Source organism: Phycodurus eques, chromosome 11, assembly GCF_024500275.1.
Source record: "Phycodurus eques isolate BA_2022a chromosome 11, UOR_Pequ_1.1, whole genome shotgun sequence".
In the NCBI taxonomy this organism is placed as follows: Eukaryota; Metazoa; Chordata; class Actinopteri; order Syngnathiformes; family Syngnathidae; genus Phycodurus; species Phycodurus eques.
Genome location: NC_084535.1, coordinates 6,859,717 through 6,879,947, shown reverse-complemented (window position 1 = coordinate 6,879,947; position 20,231 = coordinate 6,859,717). Strand labels below are relative to the sequence as shown.

The following is a 20,231-nucleotide window of genomic DNA, read 5'->3' as shown; positions in this document are numbered from 1 at the left end:
CCTTGCAATCAGCAACAATTAAATGAATACCACATAGTGTGTCAGTTTAAACAGTATTATTTTTTGGTTGAAAAGATTAAGATTTTGACCAGGGTGTGGGTATGCACTAAAACAAACCAACTGAAACTGTCTTTGACATCACGTGATTCTTTAGTGTACCTATACAATATCAGGAACCATTTTAGGACGCCTGGTGGGACACACACAAGTTTTTTTTCCAAGGAATTTAATGTTCATTTTTGGCCTCTGCTCCACTAGATTTAATGAAAATGATTGTGTTTGTTAAACAGGGCTAAAAACGTCAGTCTCAATATCACATGGTGAGATCCAGGCTATCCCGCCTGTGGGCCAATAGGGGGCAGCACCTCTTGATCAATGCGAGAGGCACGGATGATGCAGGGAAAGGGAGAGACTGATGCTCCTCTGGCTCAGCCACACCAGGCTCAGTCACTGTGCCAGCCACATATCTGAGGCTTCTCGCCGATAGTGAACTCCAGAGGAAGACTCTTGCTATTTATATTTATTTAAAAAAAAAAAAGCTTTAAAGCCAAACGCCTGCCCACGAGTGTCAAGCCGCCTTTCTGGACATGGTGGGAGTCTCAGTGAAACAAAGCAAGCCATCGTTTTCCGATGCATTTTATATTAGCACATAGAGAGGGAAGATAGAAGGGGGCGGGGGTGGTGTTGTGAAGTAGAACACACACACATACACACGCACACACAGCCAAGCATCGGGAGGGTGTGTTAAAGTTATTAGACAAAAGACATGTTCAACTGCGCGGTTGACAGTCGCTTCTTTTCTCGCTTTTACAGGGTGTCACTCTGATGCTTTGAAGAGTGTGGTGAGGAGCGGAATAAAGCATGGGTTGGGTTAACCTGTAAAGAACACACACACAAATACATTGACACACACACACACACACACAGGGAGGGTCCCAGGGGGGCAGGGGAACATGGAGGCGAGGGCTCAACCTCTTTAATTGCTCTCCTCATTAAGAAACTGGTTGCTAGGCGATCCACACCGATCGTGTCATAAACGCGAAACACACAAACAGAACGTCAGCGAACATAATGACTTTGGTGCTCCGGGCAGGACTTTAATTATTTGATTTTGTTCTCCAGTAGAGGAGTCATTAATAAAGACAAAAACAAATAGATTAGCTTTTTGCCCCACTAGGACTGTGGAGTGCGCCAAGATATATTAATTGTCTGCTGTTTTTTATATATATTTAAAAAAAAATATTTTTTTTTAGTTTATTAGTCATCGTTGTTGTATTAAACATTGCATTTGCTTTTGGTGGTTGAACCATTAATGGCCATTAATGTGTCGAGAAGCTTGGTTCACTCACTAGCGTATATAAACTGTTTGCCCAGCCATAATTGGCCCTTGAAATGTGAAGATAAGCAATTTGCACAATTGCTTCTTGTCTGTTCACTCCTCCTTTTTTTTTTTTTTTTTTATACTTTCTTTTTTTCACCAAGCCTTCAACCGTATGCGAGTGGAAAGCGTACAGGTCACGGGGTTATGTTTTGTGCATTTTGCTTTTTGAATTTCCCATGGTTTGGTGGTCCTTCTTCTCTCTCTCTCTTTTGGCTGTGCAGGCAATCAGTCTATCATATGGAATCAGTTGGAAGAAAAACAGTAAGTTCTGTTTTTCTCATAGGTCACCCCCACCACCACCCCAACACACACACGCACACACGCTATACAACCCCCCCAACCCTTTCTCCTTCCACCCCCTGTTTCTCCTCTCTCACAGCGAAATCTGCAGAACCCAATGACAGGAAATTGACCTCACAGCCAAATTCTTAAGCAATTTGATCATGTTTCACATGAGCTTTTAGGACAAATGTAGGTGCATTAGCAGACCAGGAGGAGTATTATCAAACTATTTCTGAAATACAAAATACACCAAGTAACGCTCACTGTTTCTGAACATGGCAATCAGTTGGCAAAAAGCAATCTAAAGAGTCTAAAAATGAAAGTGATGGAGGCAAAAGCTATAGAGGCTAGTGGACTAGAAGCTACTAAGGCGTGTTCTGGTAGGATGGGAGAAGATGTGAAAGAAACGGCGAGAGGGTGAACAAACAAAAGATGCAAAAAATGTGCCTACCATTCTCCAGATAAGGAGGCGTACCTTCTGAAGGGTCGAGTCTGCGAGCCCTTCGCCCATGCTTGGAATTGTTGTGTACGAACATGTTGTCGGACACGGCCAATACGTGGCCGTCCACATTGACGGTCGTCGATACGACAACCTGCAAGAAAGGAAAGAGATTGTTAGATTTTAAAAATGTAAATTTTAAAATATAATCGCTGGTAAGTAGGTGCGGCAAGGTGGGCGACTGGTTAGAGCGTCCGCCTCACAGTTCTGAGGACCTGGGTTCAATCCCCGGCTGCGCCTGTGTGGAGTTTGCATGTTCTCCCCGGGCCTGCGTGGGTTTTCTCCCACATCCCCAAAACATGCGTGGTAGGCTAATTGAAGGCTCTAAATTGCCCGTAGGTGTGAATGTGTGCGCGAATGGTTGTTTGTTTACATGTGCCCTGCGATTGGCTGGCAACCGGTTCATGTTGTACCCCGTCTCCTGCCCGATGATAGCTGGGATAGGCTCCAGCACTTCCGCGACCCATGTGAGGATAAGCGGCTCAGAAAAGGGATGGATGGATGGATGGTAAGTAGTCGTGTTGCATGTTTTCCAATCGCACATGCGCTTTCAAACACTTTTCTTTGGATGTATCACGTTACCTTTACCAGCCATTTTGCTCAACAGTGTCTTGCATTTGAGTAGAGCTAATTGACTTTTGAGCCTCCAAAATACATTTCCGTTCAGCCACTCGGCCAACTGTCATCACGACTCAAAGCTCCGAATTATTGATCAGCGTGTGCATCTGTTTGAAGATGGAGGGGGCCACCCTCCTTTTAAAATATTACTAGGAGTCATTAGTAGCTGAAGCGTGCACTCTCCCATCACTCAGCAAACATTTTGCTAGGATCGGATTCCAAACCACACTCCATATTTCATCATGCGTATTTTTGTTGTTGTTTTTTCGCCAAACACATCTCCAAACAGTGAGACCACATGTGAATGCTAAAGTGTGTCTGAGCCGGAAACAGAGAGCCCCTCTCAGGTTTGCCTCGCCGGTAAGTGACCTCGCTGTAGCAGTGGAATTTAGGGGGTGGGGGGGGGGGGGGGGCTTTTTTTTTTTTTTCGGTTAGTTTTTGGGACTGGTGGAGGTGGGGGTAAAAGGAGAAGGGGAAGTGAAAGAGCTCCATTCTTTGGAGCAGGTTCAGAGCTGGGCCAAGCTGAGGATGATGGATTAGGCCCTCTCTGGCCTCCAGCTGGTTTTTGGGGGTAATAAGTGGAGTTGAAGGCATTCAGAGTACACAAGTTTGGCCAAAGAAACACCTATGGAGGAGCATCTGGCAAATCTATTTGGGAGGAAAAACGCTATTACATTAACTGTTGGACCCAAGATATACGTTTTTGCTTCTTCGAAAAGTGCTGTGCAGCAGCTTCTTGTCGACCTTTTGACACGGAAGCGAGATGTGGTGTCTGTCACGCATCAGTCCACATTCGCCCTCGGGGAATACGTGAGGAAGCTGGGGAGCCCTGATGGCGGTGACATCAGGACGGGACACCCTTGTCTTGTCGCTTTCATGTCTGGCCTTCCTCCTGGATCCAACCCGAGTGCCTATCACCCAGCAAGACGCCCTCCTCTCGTTTGTCCTCGGCCTGATGGCGCAAATCGCTCTAAACTCCACCGATCTCGACTCGACTCGACGTGGTGGTGGGCCGGATAGACAGATGCATTATTGGGATAAACCAATTATCAATTGGGGGGTCGATGATTTCAAGGCTCGACTGCTTGACACATTAGACGCGGGAAGGGTGAAAGAAGCAGTAAAAGCACTCCGTGGTCCTTTCGGTGTAAATGGCCACATTTTGCCTGCCCACAACAATGATTGTTTTCAGATGGCTGTAAGTGCTACATGTGTGTATGCTTAAGTGCGCACATATGTGAGCAAGGCTGCTAGTAGGAGAGAAATATGAATGTGTGTGTGAGCGTGAGAGAGAGCGCATGCTCACGCATACATGCAGGTATGAATTTCCGCTGTCAGACAGCTCGTGAGTTAACACTGTTGTTACATGTGCTGGGATGGTCCTCCCCCCTGTGCTGAGGCTCAGAAAGCTGTCAGGAACACAATTGATGGCACCGCTAAATCCTATATCTTTATTTGTGTCAGATGCGATTCCCTTATACATATTCTGTCCAGAGCGCACATAAGACACCAAATCCCCGTCCTGTTTTTTTCTTTTTTTTTTTTTTTTTTGTTACCTTCCCCAGTGCCAATAATAGATTTGGATTCACGTGTGAGTGTGTGTTGATTTATTTGTACGACAAGGCGGCAGTAGACGGGACGTGACGTGTGAAGTGGATTTCAGTCACCTGGAATCTGCGCATGTCTCGTGGGTTCCCTGCATTCTTCAGACAGTTCTGGTTGCACTTGAGGAAGAACTTTAGGAAGAATCTGGAAGACAGCACACAAGAGAAAAGAACATTACTTGTGTAGAGTCTATGAAATACACTTGACGTCCATAAGAGTAGTTACAGAACAAGAGCTGTATATAAAAAAAATCTGTCTTTATAGAGATGACAGTGCTCAGTTTTGATGGACGCTGTCAGAGAGGTGTTTCTTTGCAGTTGTGTAGAACTGCACTGCATCCAAAATTCAGCATGTTGCCACTCTCATGTGACTTTATAAAGTAACCCAAATATTAGAAAAACCTCTCGGTATGATGCAGTGCAGTTACTTCAGTAAAAAACACAAGGTCGATCAAATTGTTGTTTTTGTCAAGGCGGAATTATTGATACAGCTCTTGTATTGCATTTCATTAGATCAGATAACATTGCGGCCAGCGAGCGCCGTTGATCAGCGCAATTAAGCAGCCGTTCGAACCGCCGTTACGAAATCGATACATTATTTATCCCCTCGAAATCTACACCATCAGTCTCTTTGTCATCGCCTTCACCTGAGTTCACGGGTCTTTCCCAACACCCATCTGCCACGAACACGTGGAAAGTCACTTGATATTCCGCCCACCTCTTTAATCCCAGGACACCCCTGTGCAATTAAAGTTCTCCTGTTCAATAGGGAAGCAAATGAGGCCCACCTGTGACCAGGTCTTGTTTGAAGAGCATCAGGGATAAAGGACCTAACAAGGTGAGAGCGCGCCACAAAACTTATAGTCCTGTCAGGCAATTAGGCGGACACTCCTGGGACTGCCGTATGCCACACACACAGACGCACGCTTAACGCATGCACACACACCCCATGCACTTGTGGGTGGGTGAGGCAATTATGCCACAAATTACAACCTGGCTAATCGTCTCTGAACAAATGTCACGTCTCAGTGAGATCTGGGCCGGGCCGGTTTGTTAGACGCGCTTTCTCACGGCTCAGGCAGAATTTATCGATAAAGCCCCCCTCAGCCCAAGAATGGCCCCTCACGTGCGACTTGATACGTGGCAACAGTTAAAGAGGGGGGAAGATTAAGCAACGAGCCAATGAGAGAGGCGCTTCCCAGTGACAGCCTATTGTGCCACGTTGCACAACTGCGCAGAACAAACAATGAAATTGACTTGATTTTCGCAACATCCCGCCGCAGAATGGTAACTGATGTTGCTTTGTTTTGTCGCTGTAAGAAATGCTGTGATATTTACTTTCCCCTCACATTGTGTTTGCATCACTCGGCGCAGTTACTGTGGTTTCTATTGTACTTGCAAAGCGGGACCACACAATCGCGGCGGCTCATCGGATTACCATAGATTGCGCCTTAGATTGCTTGTTGCCGTTTCATTGCGCTAAATACAGTGGCTTGTCTGGCCTTAGAGGACGCTTTCTCAACACTTAAGACTTTCCGTTTCACCCTCTGGGATGGCGGCCAGGCCGTAAATCGGCATCTGGAGTGACCCTCCTAACCCCGGCCACATTAACACATGGGCTGGTCATTTAGAAGCGTTCTTCGATAGACTCCGATACCTTGTACTTGGCCCCGCAGGGCCCAGGAGGGAGAGGTGAGGTGAGAAAATATTTTCCCTCCACATCCAAGGAGCTTTGGCTCGGACATCAATAAAAGACGTTTTAACCCGTGCCAGGATGCCGATTGCCTGTTGGTGTGCGGTGAGGCCATAAAAAAGCCGACTTGTCATTAGGGCATTTCACTTGATTGTGTTGACTATGTTTTCGGGTTGCATCTGTTGGCTGATCATCAAAATGACCATTATGTACTCTAATTCCCTGACCCTGTTTTTATTTCCCCAAAGAGTCATAATGTAGAGCAGCAGACATCTGTGGAAAGCAGACCTGAAATACGACTTTTATTTGTCTGTCGCCTCTCATACAGATTGGGTAAGGCCAGGCAGTGTGTGTTTGCGTGCGGGTGTTTGTGTGTTGCGCCTCCTTCACACACACAATTTATGTCTGAACAAGAGATGGAATACATTTGCCAAACAATGCAGTGACTTCATAAAACAAACACATAACTTTCCGAGTTGGACTTTTCCTTTCTTTTCTTTTTTTTAACATGCTGTTCTCGCTACCCGAGAGCAAAAAGTAACAAAACAATGAACGCGAGAAATTGGGCGCGCGTGCTCATAAAGAAGCTCCTTTATGTTTACTGTTATGAAGGCAATTAAGTTCAATTTTGCCGCTAAAAAGATAAGCTTAATTTTCATCGTCCTATAGCATCCGTTACGTTTTGAGTTGGTTAAGATTCTCCATGAGCGCGGCGCAAATTGGTCCTCCGTGGAAGGGAGAGCAATTAAGACGAGGCCCCTCTCTCTCTCCTGCTCTTTTACTTCTTAAATATCTACAGAAGTTTGTGCTCTTGTTTTGGCATGCACGGAGACAAAAGGAGCTTGTTTAATTGTTTTTTAATGGGATATCAAGTCGTCGCTGCCATTAGATGTTGGCAATGGAGGGCAAAGGGGGATAGCGAGAAAGAATGAACTGCAATTAGGTTTGATTAAAGCTATCCTTCTCAATAATCAGCTGTTCTGACAGGACAGGGGGGCCCTGGTGGCCGCTGAGATGGAGGAAGGTGTTGAGTGATATTAAGGCCAATGAAGGGGATATTAACATGGCTAATTAAAGCTCTTCCAAAGCCGGCAGAGAAGGCTCTCGGCGGACCTAGGCTGGATGAAATAATCGGCCGAGGCAGCTATCAGTTGGAGGTGAGAGAGAACAGAAGGGGCGGGGTGGCGTCCATCTGAGAAAAGTGGAGATTAGGGTGGGGGAGAGCGAAGATCGACAAAGAGGAAGACATCGACGGGAATCGAGAGGAAGACTTCCAGCGCCGGAGCCCTTTCTGACATCAAGCTTCTGTGGGCGCGGCAGTATAACTAAGAGCTGACATCAGCTTTTATGTCGGCCTGCCAGTCACGGCGCTCCACAAATCAACATTAGAACAATCCTGCTCGCGCCTCAGTCTGCAGCAATTAATACGCTTCTCCCGTTGTACCTCCGTGCTCGCCCACTGCTGAAGCTACTAATCATGCCATAATGATTTCTCTCCCTCTGGTCAAAGGGGAAATAGATTGTCTCTTTAGTAATGCAGCAGGCTCGGCGCCTTCCACTCCCTGGCTTCACACAGCCAGTAATTGAGGAGAAAAAGGCCGACTTTGGCACTTTGACTGATTTGAGGGCTGCTAGACCCTCTTATCTTTACTCTGATCATTTTAGGCTGACACTCAAAGGAAGACCCATCGCCCTAATTCTAGCTCGCCCTTTCCTATCATCAAACAGAGGGGAAAAAAAGGGAGAGAAAGTGGTTTTAAAAAAAAAAAAAAAACAAACAGACGAGGTGATGAGGGCCTTCTCTCATTTAAATGGCCAACTTAATTGCCGGGTTGATGTCACTCATGCATTAATGTCCGTCGCTTTGATTGGAAAGACGAGGGCAAATGAGGATAATGTTGCATTATTGAGTGAGTGGCACAATACCGTCAATTTATTTCATTTATTAAAAAAAAAGCGCTTTCCCTGTCACACAATACACCGACAGATGGTCAAAAGTATCCACACGAGTCAGGTATTGACAAGGCTAAGCTCCCGGACTGCTGCCCCGCCACTAATGACTAGCGTGCAGTGTCCACAGCCGGCAGCCATGACAGTGAGGTCATCTGTTGCGGGGTGGTGAGTATCGATCACCGGCCAGCCCCGGCCCATCAGGCCCCAGCTGCCTCCCCGGACTCAATGGGCCCCTGTTACAGGAGCCCCCTGTAGAAGAAACCGCTCCCGACAACGCGCTACAATCTGCTGACACCAGATCTCTGCGCTGAGATAGTTGCGCGCGGGTCAATAGCATATCGGATTTCCAAAACGCCAGGGTCTTAATGTCAAGCCTCCCGCCTTCTCTACCTACTGCTCCGGTTATTAGGCACTCCACTGAACTACATTCAGAACCCTGTTGTGACATGGAAAAAGAAGAAGTGAGACATTTAAAGATCTTTATCTTCCCACTTGAACACTTATGTATGCAATTCTAGGTGCCCTGGGAAACCGGGTCAGGTAAGGCTTCCGTTTCTGTCTCGGATCTTCTACCTCGATGGTGGCTTCGGGGCTGTTTTTCCTCGCCTTAGCCCAAGTCGACCACAGCAGCACATTAACAATATTTGCTCTACCCCGTGTACAAGCGCCCAGGGAGCAACCCGAGCAGATCCTATCGCTTCTTTATCAGCGAACAAGTGCCTTACTAGCCAACCTTATTGGGTTTGGGAGATTAACCCCTTCCGCTCGCAGGCCCTGGCGCATCTCTTCCAGGACCGGGCGGCAGATGTCACCGTGATTATTATTGTTCGACATCAAATATCTCAACTGCGTATCTGCTACAATTTATTGGATCTTTTCGAGCACTTTGTCCCTTCCCTCTCTCCGAGCTGCCGCCGCTGCTGCTGTTGTCAGTTCATTTTGTTGTTTCATATTTTTTTCATTGCTGCGTGTATGGCGGTGGTGTCACAAATAATTGATGCGCTTCCTGCGCACCCTGTAGATGTAGCTGTGTCCCTCCATTCATCCCTCTTTACCCTCTCCTCCACCCATCCCCCTTTTCCTCTCTAATGGGCAGAGTGGCATTGACATTATTTCACTTGAGGATCCCTCATTCTGTCAATCCCTCTTCATTTACTCCGTGGCTGCAGGACTCATTAGGAAGCTCCTTCTCTCTCTCTCTCTCTCTCTCTGCTACTTTCAGTCATCCTTCTCACCTCCTGTTCTCTCTCTCTCTCTCTCTCTCTCTCTCTCTCTCTCTCTCCCTATCTTTCGCTCTGGACACTGTTAGTCTCGTACTTAAGAGAATCGCTCGTCTTCACAAATGGCTCGGAGTCAAGGCCCGCTACTTGCAAGTTCCCTCGTAGGCTTTGAGCGCAAGGTTTAGTGTCACAGATTAAACAAAAGGCGCGTAGCTCCCACTAAGTATCCATCACGAGCCTAACGCCGGATTCGGAGGCTGCGCGCTTCTGCTTGTGCGCCGCCTCTGTAGCGCCAGCACGCCGCGCACTGCTGCAATGTTTAGCCCCGAGCTTTCCGCCTGCGCCGCCGCCATCCCCTCGCATGGAGATGCTGCTGAGGCTGTGTACTGTTGCATGCTGCTCTTTGTTTTACTCTCTGCCACGTACTTTGAACACAATGTAATGGGACACAAAAACATCAATAATTCTGCACTATTTAGTCTCGCGTAGTAACAGAAAATTCCTCTCGCACATAAACACTGGTTGCGGCCATTGATACTACTTCCAAAATATGTTTAGTATTCATATATAAATAGCAGATGATGATGATGGCGATGCCAATTAAAATGATCAGCTGTCAGTCAGTGCAGTGCCGACTTCTGCCAAGGCTGAGCAACCCTCATTTGGATCAGGACCAAATTGAATACCCGCCTCCAGAATAGATGCCTGGATTTTGTCATTAACATCCATGCATTATTCACAAACATCTAAATCTGGATCAGCACCAAAATGCATTGGGTTCTTCCTTAGCCAAGCCCCGATCTATCTAAAAAAAAAAATTCTGTATGATCCTGCTGATTTAAAAAAAAAAAGAAAAAGTGTAAAAATTGCCTTTTGCTCAGGTAGCTTATCGGGGTTTGACAAAGTATCTACTAACTATGCAGTTATCTAAACGACCAATGAGAACATGTTAAAAGGTGTTCCTTCCATTCCTAAGACAAATGTGTACGTCGTAATGCTCCGTAATCCATCACTATCGGCGAAAATGCTCGTTCGTCATTGTGTAACTGACATTCTTAAAGACGCGTAATAGTTTCGTGAACTACAGAGCACTGTAGTTTAGTCTCAACTACTTCAAGATGTGATTTATTATTATCAATGAATCCGCTATTGTGCTCATCCTAAACAGCAATGATTGTAATAGTTAAGTATTTCTATCTGTATTCTGTATTATATGCTGCAAGATATTGCTATATCGTATGGCGGGTGTGTTTAGCTGGACAGCAAAGAGGCATCTCTTCGGTCATTTTTTTTGGCTCCAGAGCAGAAAATATGGTGCTTTTGATTAGTGGTCAGCTCTGGAGCTCGGGGCCCTGAGGAAATACCAGTCAGCACCTCCCCGCACTCGTCCGACGGAAGATAAGCACGTGTTAGAGTGAGCTGCCCGGGTGAATAGTTGTATTTAGGGTGTCGGACGCGGGGGTTCTGGAAGGCTCCACAATGGGAGCCATACAGCGTTGGTCTCCTGTGGTGGCTGAGAGTGATCAGTCCCGGGCAAGAGCAGAGGAACGCAGCTGTACAGGGAGCCCCAGCAGGGGGGCTTTGGACATTTACTCAGCAGCTATTTTGGACGCTGCTCATATTTGCATGTGCCTGCATGTGTATATGCTGTGGTCCCTCGAGTCAGTGCTTTTTTGTCTCCTTTTTTTTTTTTTTTTTTTTTGCTGCTGCCGCTGTCCGTCCATGCATGCCCAAACGTGTATGAGTGTATTTCGACATAATATTATTACTAATGTATAATACATACATCCAAAGTGGCTGTCAGGACTGGTCAGCCATCATAAAACATGAGGCAGCCACTTTGACATTGCCGCCACATTAACGCATTCACAGAAAAGAGGGGAGGGGGGGGGGGGGGAAACAGCGTTTGGACTGTCATGTAGGCAAAGGGGGCGCAGGGGGGCGGGTGGTTGGCGAAAGAGACAGAAAGACAGCGAGCGGCTCGGCGCTTAAAGCTAACAGGTAACCTTTCTGTGCACCTAGGACAAAGGGGGGGAGAAAATGTCAAATTAAGAGAGGCCAGGCAGAGAGACGTGGCTGCCATATTTGTGTGAAAGCCCAGTGCTGTTGGCAGCAGAGATGGCTGCTTTCTGATTCATCTGGGGCCGTATGGCAAAGCTTTGTCAGTCTGTGCGAGGTATAAATAATTCAGGGTGAGAGATGGCAATTACAGGGCCCTGCACAACCAAAATGAATATTTTATAAGGACTAAAACTGCCCTGGAATGAATCACACACATGGAGTCACACACATACACACCAATACGTCACCCATTTGTGTGCACACAACATATAAGTGAATGTGCACACATATAGGCACAGCACCCCCACCCCACCCCCGCCCCCCTAACATAGATGTATTGTTGACATTATAACTATTATATGATCTAAACCCTGCGTTAGGACTTAATGATATTTAATATGCTTACATGGTGGGAGAAATTTGTATTTCTGCTTTCGCCATCACAAATATGTTTGCAATTTCTGCCAGTTATTTTTGTTGTTGTTGTTTGTCCTTAGCCCTTTGGAAAATTAATTAGCAACAAATGAAAGCGCAAAGCCCTGTCAATAAATCCTAAAGATCAGCATAAAGAAAGTCTCCGGAGACGCCTCGGCTTTACTTTTGACCCTGTAAATATGGTCTTTGTGTGTATGTGTGGGTGGGGTGTTGTGTTGCGTCGTGTTGTGAGGAGGGGGGCAGCTAAATGCTAATGGGAAAAGATTAAACCCACTAGCCGCCTGGAGCATTTACCTCCAAAGGGTTTTGTCTGTCAAGTTTCCTGCAAAAACTCTGTCTTTATAATGCAGGGACAAAAAATAACATTGTTCCCCCGTCCGGAGGAGCGCTGCGACTGGCTTGAATGGCCATTGTGTGCAACTCGTAATGATACCTTAGCTTTTGTGCACGGGAGGCCAGGTAAGGCTGTGTGACATCAGCGTCACACAAGTGCCTCTCTGTGCCCATGTTTGGGGGGAAGGATTCCGTCTACGGTGGGAAAAAAAGGGGGGACGGATAATAGACGGGAGTTGTTTTTTGTGGCCCTCGGATTTAGAACACGGTGTCAAAAGGATCTCGTTCAGGAATAGTTACCAACATTTTGTGCAGTGTCCGTGCATCCTTAAAAAGTCTTACATTTGATTTCATTTGACACTTCATCCTTAAAATTGACATTTAAAAGTCTTAAAAGTTCTTTAGACACAAAAAAAACATTGTACTGTATGTATGTATAAATTGAGTGTAATGTAAGAATGTCTTTTTATTGGCCTACTCTGCATTCACTATAAATAATAATTGTTTAAAACAAATGTATAATCTCACCTTGAAGTAAAATATTGCAATTGAAATTGAGCCTGTGTCGCCCGCTCCTCGTGGTCATAGTTAGTAAACGCGGGTGTCTAAATTTGAATTGAATTCGTCTTTAATAAAGTTGTGGAAAGTCTTACATTTTGATTTCTTAATCCCGTAAAGTTGGAGCAGATATGGATTGATGGATAGATAAACGTTGATGTTATTATATTTTTATTATATTATGTATTATAATGTATTAGTATTGTGTGGCAATATGGGGCAACGCGTATAAAGCCAACGCTCACCCAATCTTTATGCCACAAAAAAAGGCAGTCAGAATTATTAATCGAGCTGCTTACATCGAACCGACCAATCCACTATATATCAACTTAAATACACTCAAATTGTACGACTTAATTGAATTCAAAACAGCACAGGTAATGTACAAAATATACAACAATTTACTTTGCCACAGTATGTGCAGAGACAATTTTTGTTGGAATTTGAGGGGAACAGGTGTATTGAAAAAAAATAGCATAGCATTCACGTTCTGGAGAGGTGACGTAATAGCGGGATAATATATGTTTTTTTTTCCTTTTCCGAGCGGGAATGTATTTGTCAGTCCAAAGGGAGGATGGCAAAGCCTCAGAGGGAGGAGACACCCCAAGCATGAAGGCGCCGACCGCATGTGTTGCCCAAAAGTGACAGGCAGGCAAATGCTGAGAGAAGGCTTCTTCCGTGGCGAAGCGCGCTGTTAGCGATACAGCTAGCTGCTGTGTGAAGACGCCTGACAAAGCCGTAGCGTGGCGTGTCTCGCCCCGTTTGTGACTTTTCAAAGAACGTGATTTGCAAATCACATGAGTCTGTGGGCATAGACCGGGCATGTAAGTGCGGTGAATAAAAGCCCCCCTGCTCCGCCGAGGGAAAGCCCCGCTTGTCAGCCCGCTTCTTTGTCAGGAATCTGACACATAAATAGACAGTGTTTTGCCACTCACTCCTCCCCGCCTCGTGTACACACAAGGCGCCGCGGCTGCCTCTGCCACATCCAGGTTGGGTGGCTTTAGGGGAGGAAACTGGAGAAAGACACCCTGCCGCTTCTCGGGGCGATGACTGCAAATATCGCGGGCCACTTCAGAGCACCTCAAACAAGAAACAAAGGGGGTCGATGTGTAACCAGATTAAAAAAAAAAAAGATCGGGTAGCTGGGTCGAAGGCGTCACTACAGGGCCTATTTTTCATGCAAATTACTACTAATGAGCTTCCTGAAATCTGACTAATTATATCAAAGTGATTTCTTTAATTAGTTTGTAATAACTCCGCACACACACACACACACAAGCGTCGCAGTAAACAGATTAAGCTATATGGAACTAGCAATTTGTCACACTTTCTACGAGGTGCCGTGCAGCTGGCGCTAATGTCGCTTCTGCAAAAGGGCCAATAAGTACATTGGTTTAAGAGATATAAATGTGCCTGGAGATTATTAAGGAGTGTTTCCACAATGGGAACATGCGCAACTGGAGTGGCTCTCAGTAGACTGCAGACCTCCTCTGAGGCTCAGCAATCCTACTGTAAGTTGGATAGGAATGGAATGGGACGCAGATTTTGGGGGGAAAATGAACAAATAAGCAGTGTCCTATACAAGGATCTTTCATACAAAGTTGAAAAAATAAAGTCCAGTTCTTTATTTTTTTTTTTTTTATCGGAATATACACTACTATATTTTAGCTGTTCTTCCTTGGCTCGCAAGTTTCACGAACTAGTATCTTTGGCAGTGATATCTAAGCTACTAAAATATGGAACAAATTACACTATGATCAGTTTGTCATTTTATTTTGCCACATCTCCCAATTATAAATATGTAGTTGCATAATGTAACTATATCGTTGCTCTCCAATTAAACCATCTAACCGGTCGGTGTTCCTCGGTAAGCTAATTCATTGCTCGCTTTTCGTAATATCCAAACATCGTAAATCGAGGATCCTTTGTAAAAGTGGAAAACAATAATGTCCACTTCTTTTATTGGAATCTTCAATATTCTTCCTTGCCCCACAAGTTTGGTATTACTTACAAACTGATGATATAAACTCTTGACGGTGGTATCAATGCTACTAAAATATGGAACAAATTACACACGTAATCATTTGAGAGTTTTTTTAGTGCACTTAGGGGGCATAAATACTTTGTTTTATAATATATCATCACTGTCTAATATAAAGCACATATCGTGTACTTTTTACCCAAAACAGTAAAAATCTGTTTTCTTTGTACACGAGTCAGAATGCTGTCGTCAGTATCACTAACGCTAAGTCAATAATTACAGTTAACATTTGTACGAAATACACTTTTAGGCCATAAATCAACAACAATGTTCCCTTCAAACAATCAAATGACAGTAATTTAATGTGCCGCGTGACCATGTAACATTTTTGGTCGTATGTCGTAAACAGAAGACCCCAAGTGTGTTACCGCAAACCCAACCCGCCTCTAAGATGACGCTATTAAGCACCTGGAACCAAATGAATTTTCGATGAGTAAAAGACAACAATATCGCGTTTACCGTCCACTTTGCACCTCTCGCTAATCCCGCAACATTCTCTGAGCCCTTTAAAAGTAAAAACATCTAATACGCCGGCGGTCACAGGAGAACACACCCGATTACGATCGTTCTGATACCCTCAATCTACACGCCGATGGATTAAACATTCAATTTGTTAGCCGTCCGGACCACCGCCCAGGTTCACCACTTACCATACAAATGGAAAACACGCTAGTAATCTATTAGCCTGCCTGGCCTGACACTGTATTATGTTGTATTTGTATTATATTTACTTCAGGGAAATTAGGATTCAAGTCATATTTATCTTGGTGTGGAAATGTGTGTCTAAATGGAAATCACCTATAGCGTGAGGCAGGATGCAGAGCCATACTAATGTGATCCGTGAACCGTGCGATTTAGTCACCCTCTCTGGATGCACTGTGGGCTCATTCTACATATCAAACATGCTCTCCCCCTGTTAAAGCCCCCCCCACACCCGGATCCCCCGATGCTGTTTGATAATTATTACGCTCACATTACAACACAAGACCTTGCCTGTGGAGCTGGAGGAGGTGCCCCCCCCCCCCGCCCCCACCCCACCCCCCTCCCCTCACCGCACATGCACGCACGCACACTCGTTGTCATATACAGTAGTAAACAGCTTCCCAGTAAGCTGTTTGCACTTGACTGCCCGCTCTAGGAAATAAAAACAAAGAGCAAATTGGGGGTTTCACGTCTGAGTGAATAAATAAGGTTGTTTTACTCACAGAATGCATTACCTTTTAAAGCGTGCGCCCGCTAATGCGCCCAGCCTTTTCATTTGACAAACAAAAGCCCAAATTAGGAATTAAAAACACTCGTATTGCGATAACGGCATTAGCCCGACGACGTCAGTGTGGTGGGAGGAAGAAAAAAAAAAAAGAAAAGTTGGACGGCATCCACGTCGTTCCCATGCCTCCATTGTTACGTTAAATTGCAATATTAATCCCAGCTCAAGGCGCGGTACTGTAGCTTTGTATGCGGCGTACTTGAATTATGCCATTGAAGTAATTGATAGTGATTCAGCCATTGAAGGTACTAATCCCACGATTCGGTTCGTCTCGCGCCGTGCCATTTACCTCCAGATGTTTCCAGTTTGGGGGTAATCAATAAAGAGGGAATAAAGATTGGCATTCACAATACTCCCCCTGACAAGCTCCAGCCGCATGTTTGTCAAGCAAATTAAACACACTTAGACTTTTCACCTGCTCCGGCGACAACACCACATATGGCCGTGAAGTTAAAAATAAGAAAGTGTGCATACATTACCATGCATAATGCACAACTCCCTCCATTTAATATGCAAATTTTGTAAAATATTACTGAATACCTTCTGTTCGGAGTGAATAAATTTGAATTGCAATTAGAATAATCTTGTATAATTAATGAAAACTGTCAATTTTGGTTCCGAAGTAATTTGATTAGCATGTTGATAGGACACTTATCAAGTTCAGTAAACTGTTAGATTAGGACGGTGAAGGGGAAGGAAGAAGAAAAAAAAAAAAGATATTCTAAGGATATTTTTCTCAGCGGTTCTGACATTTTCCCTCGGCATTGTAAACAAAGACGGGGAGCTGGCAAACTTCCTAAACGGAGGCAGGGAGGGCTGGAGATGGGGATCATCTCGTCCACGGTGGAGCTCGTCGTCGCTGCCCCCCATCATACCCCCTTCCTCCCCCCAGCCAAGCCTGACTTTATGGGCTCCCTCTCACGCGCCATTTGTAGTGTTCACATTGCACGAGTTTAAAAACAGCTTGTGTTTGCGGGCTATAAATGTAGACTCCTTCGACGGGAATCCCCCCCACACACACACACACACACACACACACACACACACACTCGCCCTGCAGACGGCCCATCCCAGCCTGCAAATTCATCTGAGAGTAGTGATCTATTAACGATAGAGCGAACAACAAATTGATGCGCGCCATTGTTGTCGGGTATAAAACATAACCATCTGTACCGTCTACACATGAACAGAGCCGCTGACCTCCTTTTCCCCTCTCTTTCTCTGCTCATTAGCTATCCTCAACCTCTTTCTCCGCTGCTTTCACTTTTCAAAGCCCCAAATGAGACCTAAATCGCTTGCAATACAGGTTAGCTTGAGGAGGGAGGGGGATTGCGGGGTGGGCGGCGGGGGGGCCAACATCTGTCGCGCTAGGTACCCGCTCGCAGCTCGGGGTATCTCCTGCGAGGAACTTTGGGAATGTTTAATTCATAAACGCTGTCATCCATGTAAACCTCCTGATTTCATAATGACTAACTCTTGGTGGTTTAATTAATTTAATAATGCCTTTCAGAAGCCATAAATGAAAGGGCCTCTGAAGTGGCGCATTAATTAGCCGGCGCCCGTGCTAGTCGCTGTCAGACTGGTGGCTGTCAAGAGCCGGGGCGAGGGGAGGGCGGGTAGGAGGGTGGGCACGGCTGACGTGCCGGGGGTCACGAAGGTCGTGCCAATCACGCTCCTCGCCACACGTAATGAGTCATAATGTGTGTGCTCGGCAATACACACGAGCGAGGCGGAGGGGGTCAACCTGTGGTCATGTCCGTAATTCGCCGGGACAACAACATATTTACATTGGCGGTAATAAGCTGCCGCACGGACGCATTATGTTGCCGCTTGTATTTACACGGCCCCTCGCTCGCCTCGTTCGCTTTAATTGCAATCTTACGGCTTCCTTCCTGGCCAGGTTGCAACATTAAATAAATCAAAGTTCATTAAAAAAAAAAAAAAAAAAAGGCAGTCTTGCAGTGAAATCATCACAGAAAGACTAGATGATATTCAGGGCGCATCTCATAAGGAGCTTGTTTTCCTTTCTCACATTTCATAAACATGAAGCGGCGGAGGAGGAGGAGGCTTGTGTCTGTCCATTTATTACCATAAAAAATCAGCTGACTGAAGTATCTCACTATCCACGCGGGCAATTAACTGTTTTGAGAGAACGCGTAATACGGGACTTTGTAATGGTATCATTTGGAGTCAAGGCACAGATGCGCCATGCGGAGCCATACTGTAATTAGAGAGAAACGCTGTACAGGTTTTCCACTAATTAGCAAATTATGCTGAAAATAGCATCAAGCTAATTAACAGTTATTATGGCATTTTTGAAAGTATGACTTTAATTAGCAAAGTCCTGACGCAGGCAATTTCAAACTCGTCTTGGAGAAGATGAGGAAGAAGGCGGGGTGGGGTAAAAAAAAAACGAACACGGGGCATGATCAAGAAGATACCCAGATTATTATGATGCCGTCAGAAAGTAGAGGGGGGCGGTTGGAGGAGAAAGGGGGCGAGCTGGGGGGGCAGGCGAGGCTTTTGTGTGTTGCGTCTGAATCTCCGTCCAAATAAGGGGACATGTGTGCGGTGCCACGTTTGCCAAGAGGAGCCTGGTGCCCGGTGTCAGGTGGCAGCGGCGAAGACGACGGCGAGCTCAGCTGGTGCCCACAGCCACTCACTTATTCTACTCCGCTGCACATTAAAGGAGCTCTCGAGTGGAGCCAAGCGACGCCGGCCAGCCAACCTGACGACAGCACTCCAGCAAAGCTGCACTTCCAGGCGGGCTCCCACCTTGCGACGGACGAGTGCGATCAATCCCTCTCGCCGTTTTTTTTTTTTTCCTTTTTCGTCCGACTATTTCTCCATGTCGGGGAGGCATTCATTGTTGATACAGTCCGCGCGTGGGGTGTTTGGTGGGGGAAACGTGTCTTTAAAGGCACCTGCACGGCGCCTTTTTGAAGAGGGGAAGTGTCATAAATGGAAGCAGGGCGAAGAAGAAAGAGCGAGAGAGGATTGGAGGAGCGGGGAGGAAGAGAGGAAGAGGAGGAGAGCGGGGCTGGACTGAAGGCGCTTTGAAGGCCCAGTGTGCGAGAGAGAACAGAAGTGTGCCTAGCCCCAGGCAGCCCACAGCTCAGGCCCATTAGCTACACTGACCTTGCCCGCGCCTTTGTCTTTGTGCTCTCCTCCCGCTGCTTCCCCTTCTCAAGCATTCCCTTTTTGTTGTTTCTGAGCGAGATTGGGAAGGGGGCCATATCTTTCTGCTTTCTAAACCCCCCCCCCACATACCCGCATCGTGCACCACCCATCAACCACTATGACACACTCATCGAGCCTGCAGCTCGTGACACCACCTCTGTCTGCCCTGACCACAACTTGGCTGGAGTGGTCGGAGACCCCACCCCCACACTGCTTCCTCCTCCCCCTGAAGACCCTCTGGAGGAAACACCAGGGGGGAGGGTGCTGCATACGTGCACCCACTCTGGGCAGCCTGCCTCTTTATTGCCTGCCTCTCATTTGAGAGGATGGCGCCCGTCTGCCAAGTTTTGACACCGCCACATATGGCCTCCTCCATCAATCGGACTAATCAAGCATCAAGGGGAGGCAGGACCGGCTTAATTGCCAGCCAGATATAGCTGCTCTCACTTGACGTGCAACTGAAATAGAAGCAGGTCTGAGGAGGCTTGACAAGAGATGAATTAATACGCGGCCATTGTTCGAACCGTGGCGGAAACTGAGGAGATTTCAAATGCCGAATTTGTACGAAAGTCGGAACGCGCCGAAGTCCATCATGAGCCTTTGCCAACGCACGACTAAAGTAATCGGTACCGTTAATATTTGTATGAAACTCACTTCGAGAAAAATAAAATTAAGTTTCTATACTACATATAATATCGTACGTCCGGACCGTCGTAAACTGAATAGTGATCTTGATTGGCATGAGCCAGTTTTTTCAAACTGCTATAAAAAAAAAAAAATACAGGTATATTGTGTTTTTACCTCGGAGCAAAAACATTCAAAAGTTCAGTACTGTCTAAGTCTGACAACAGCAGGCCATAGGAGACTGCCGAGATCAAAGAAGAATTTCCCTGGCACTAAATTCTTCTTTTCTGGGGCTCGCTAGTTCGTACAAACAATGCAAATACGCTTCCGAGTGGATGGGAATGCCAGATGACGTCACAGAAATGGGACTGGACACTGCTATGATCTTGAAGTGGGAGATTGTTCAACGTTGGAACTGTGATTCCTTGACTCACAAATTAAATTCATACTGTGACCGCGTACTCTTTAACCAATTCAATTTT

The 20,231-nt window shown here is 46.0% G+C and overlaps 1 protein-coding gene across 5 annotated transcripts in view; it reads right to left on the bottom strand.

Annotated features, from left to right (window-relative positions):
- Positions 1-20,231, bottom strand: part of ebf3b (EBF transcription factor 3b) — an 88,801-nt gene that overhangs the window by 26,238 nt on the left and 42,332 nt on the right. For all 5 annotated transcript variants that reach the window (XM_061690345.1, XM_061690347.1, XM_061690346.1 and 2 more), the window contains exons 7-8: positions 4,448-4,529; positions 2,139-2,256 (exon numbers count right to left, since the gene is read on the bottom strand). In XM_061690345.1, the coding sequence (XP_061546329.1) occupies positions 2,139-2,256; positions 4,448-4,529 (200 nt within the window). The remainder of the gene's footprint in view (positions 1-2,138; positions 2,257-4,447; positions 4,530-20,231) is intronic.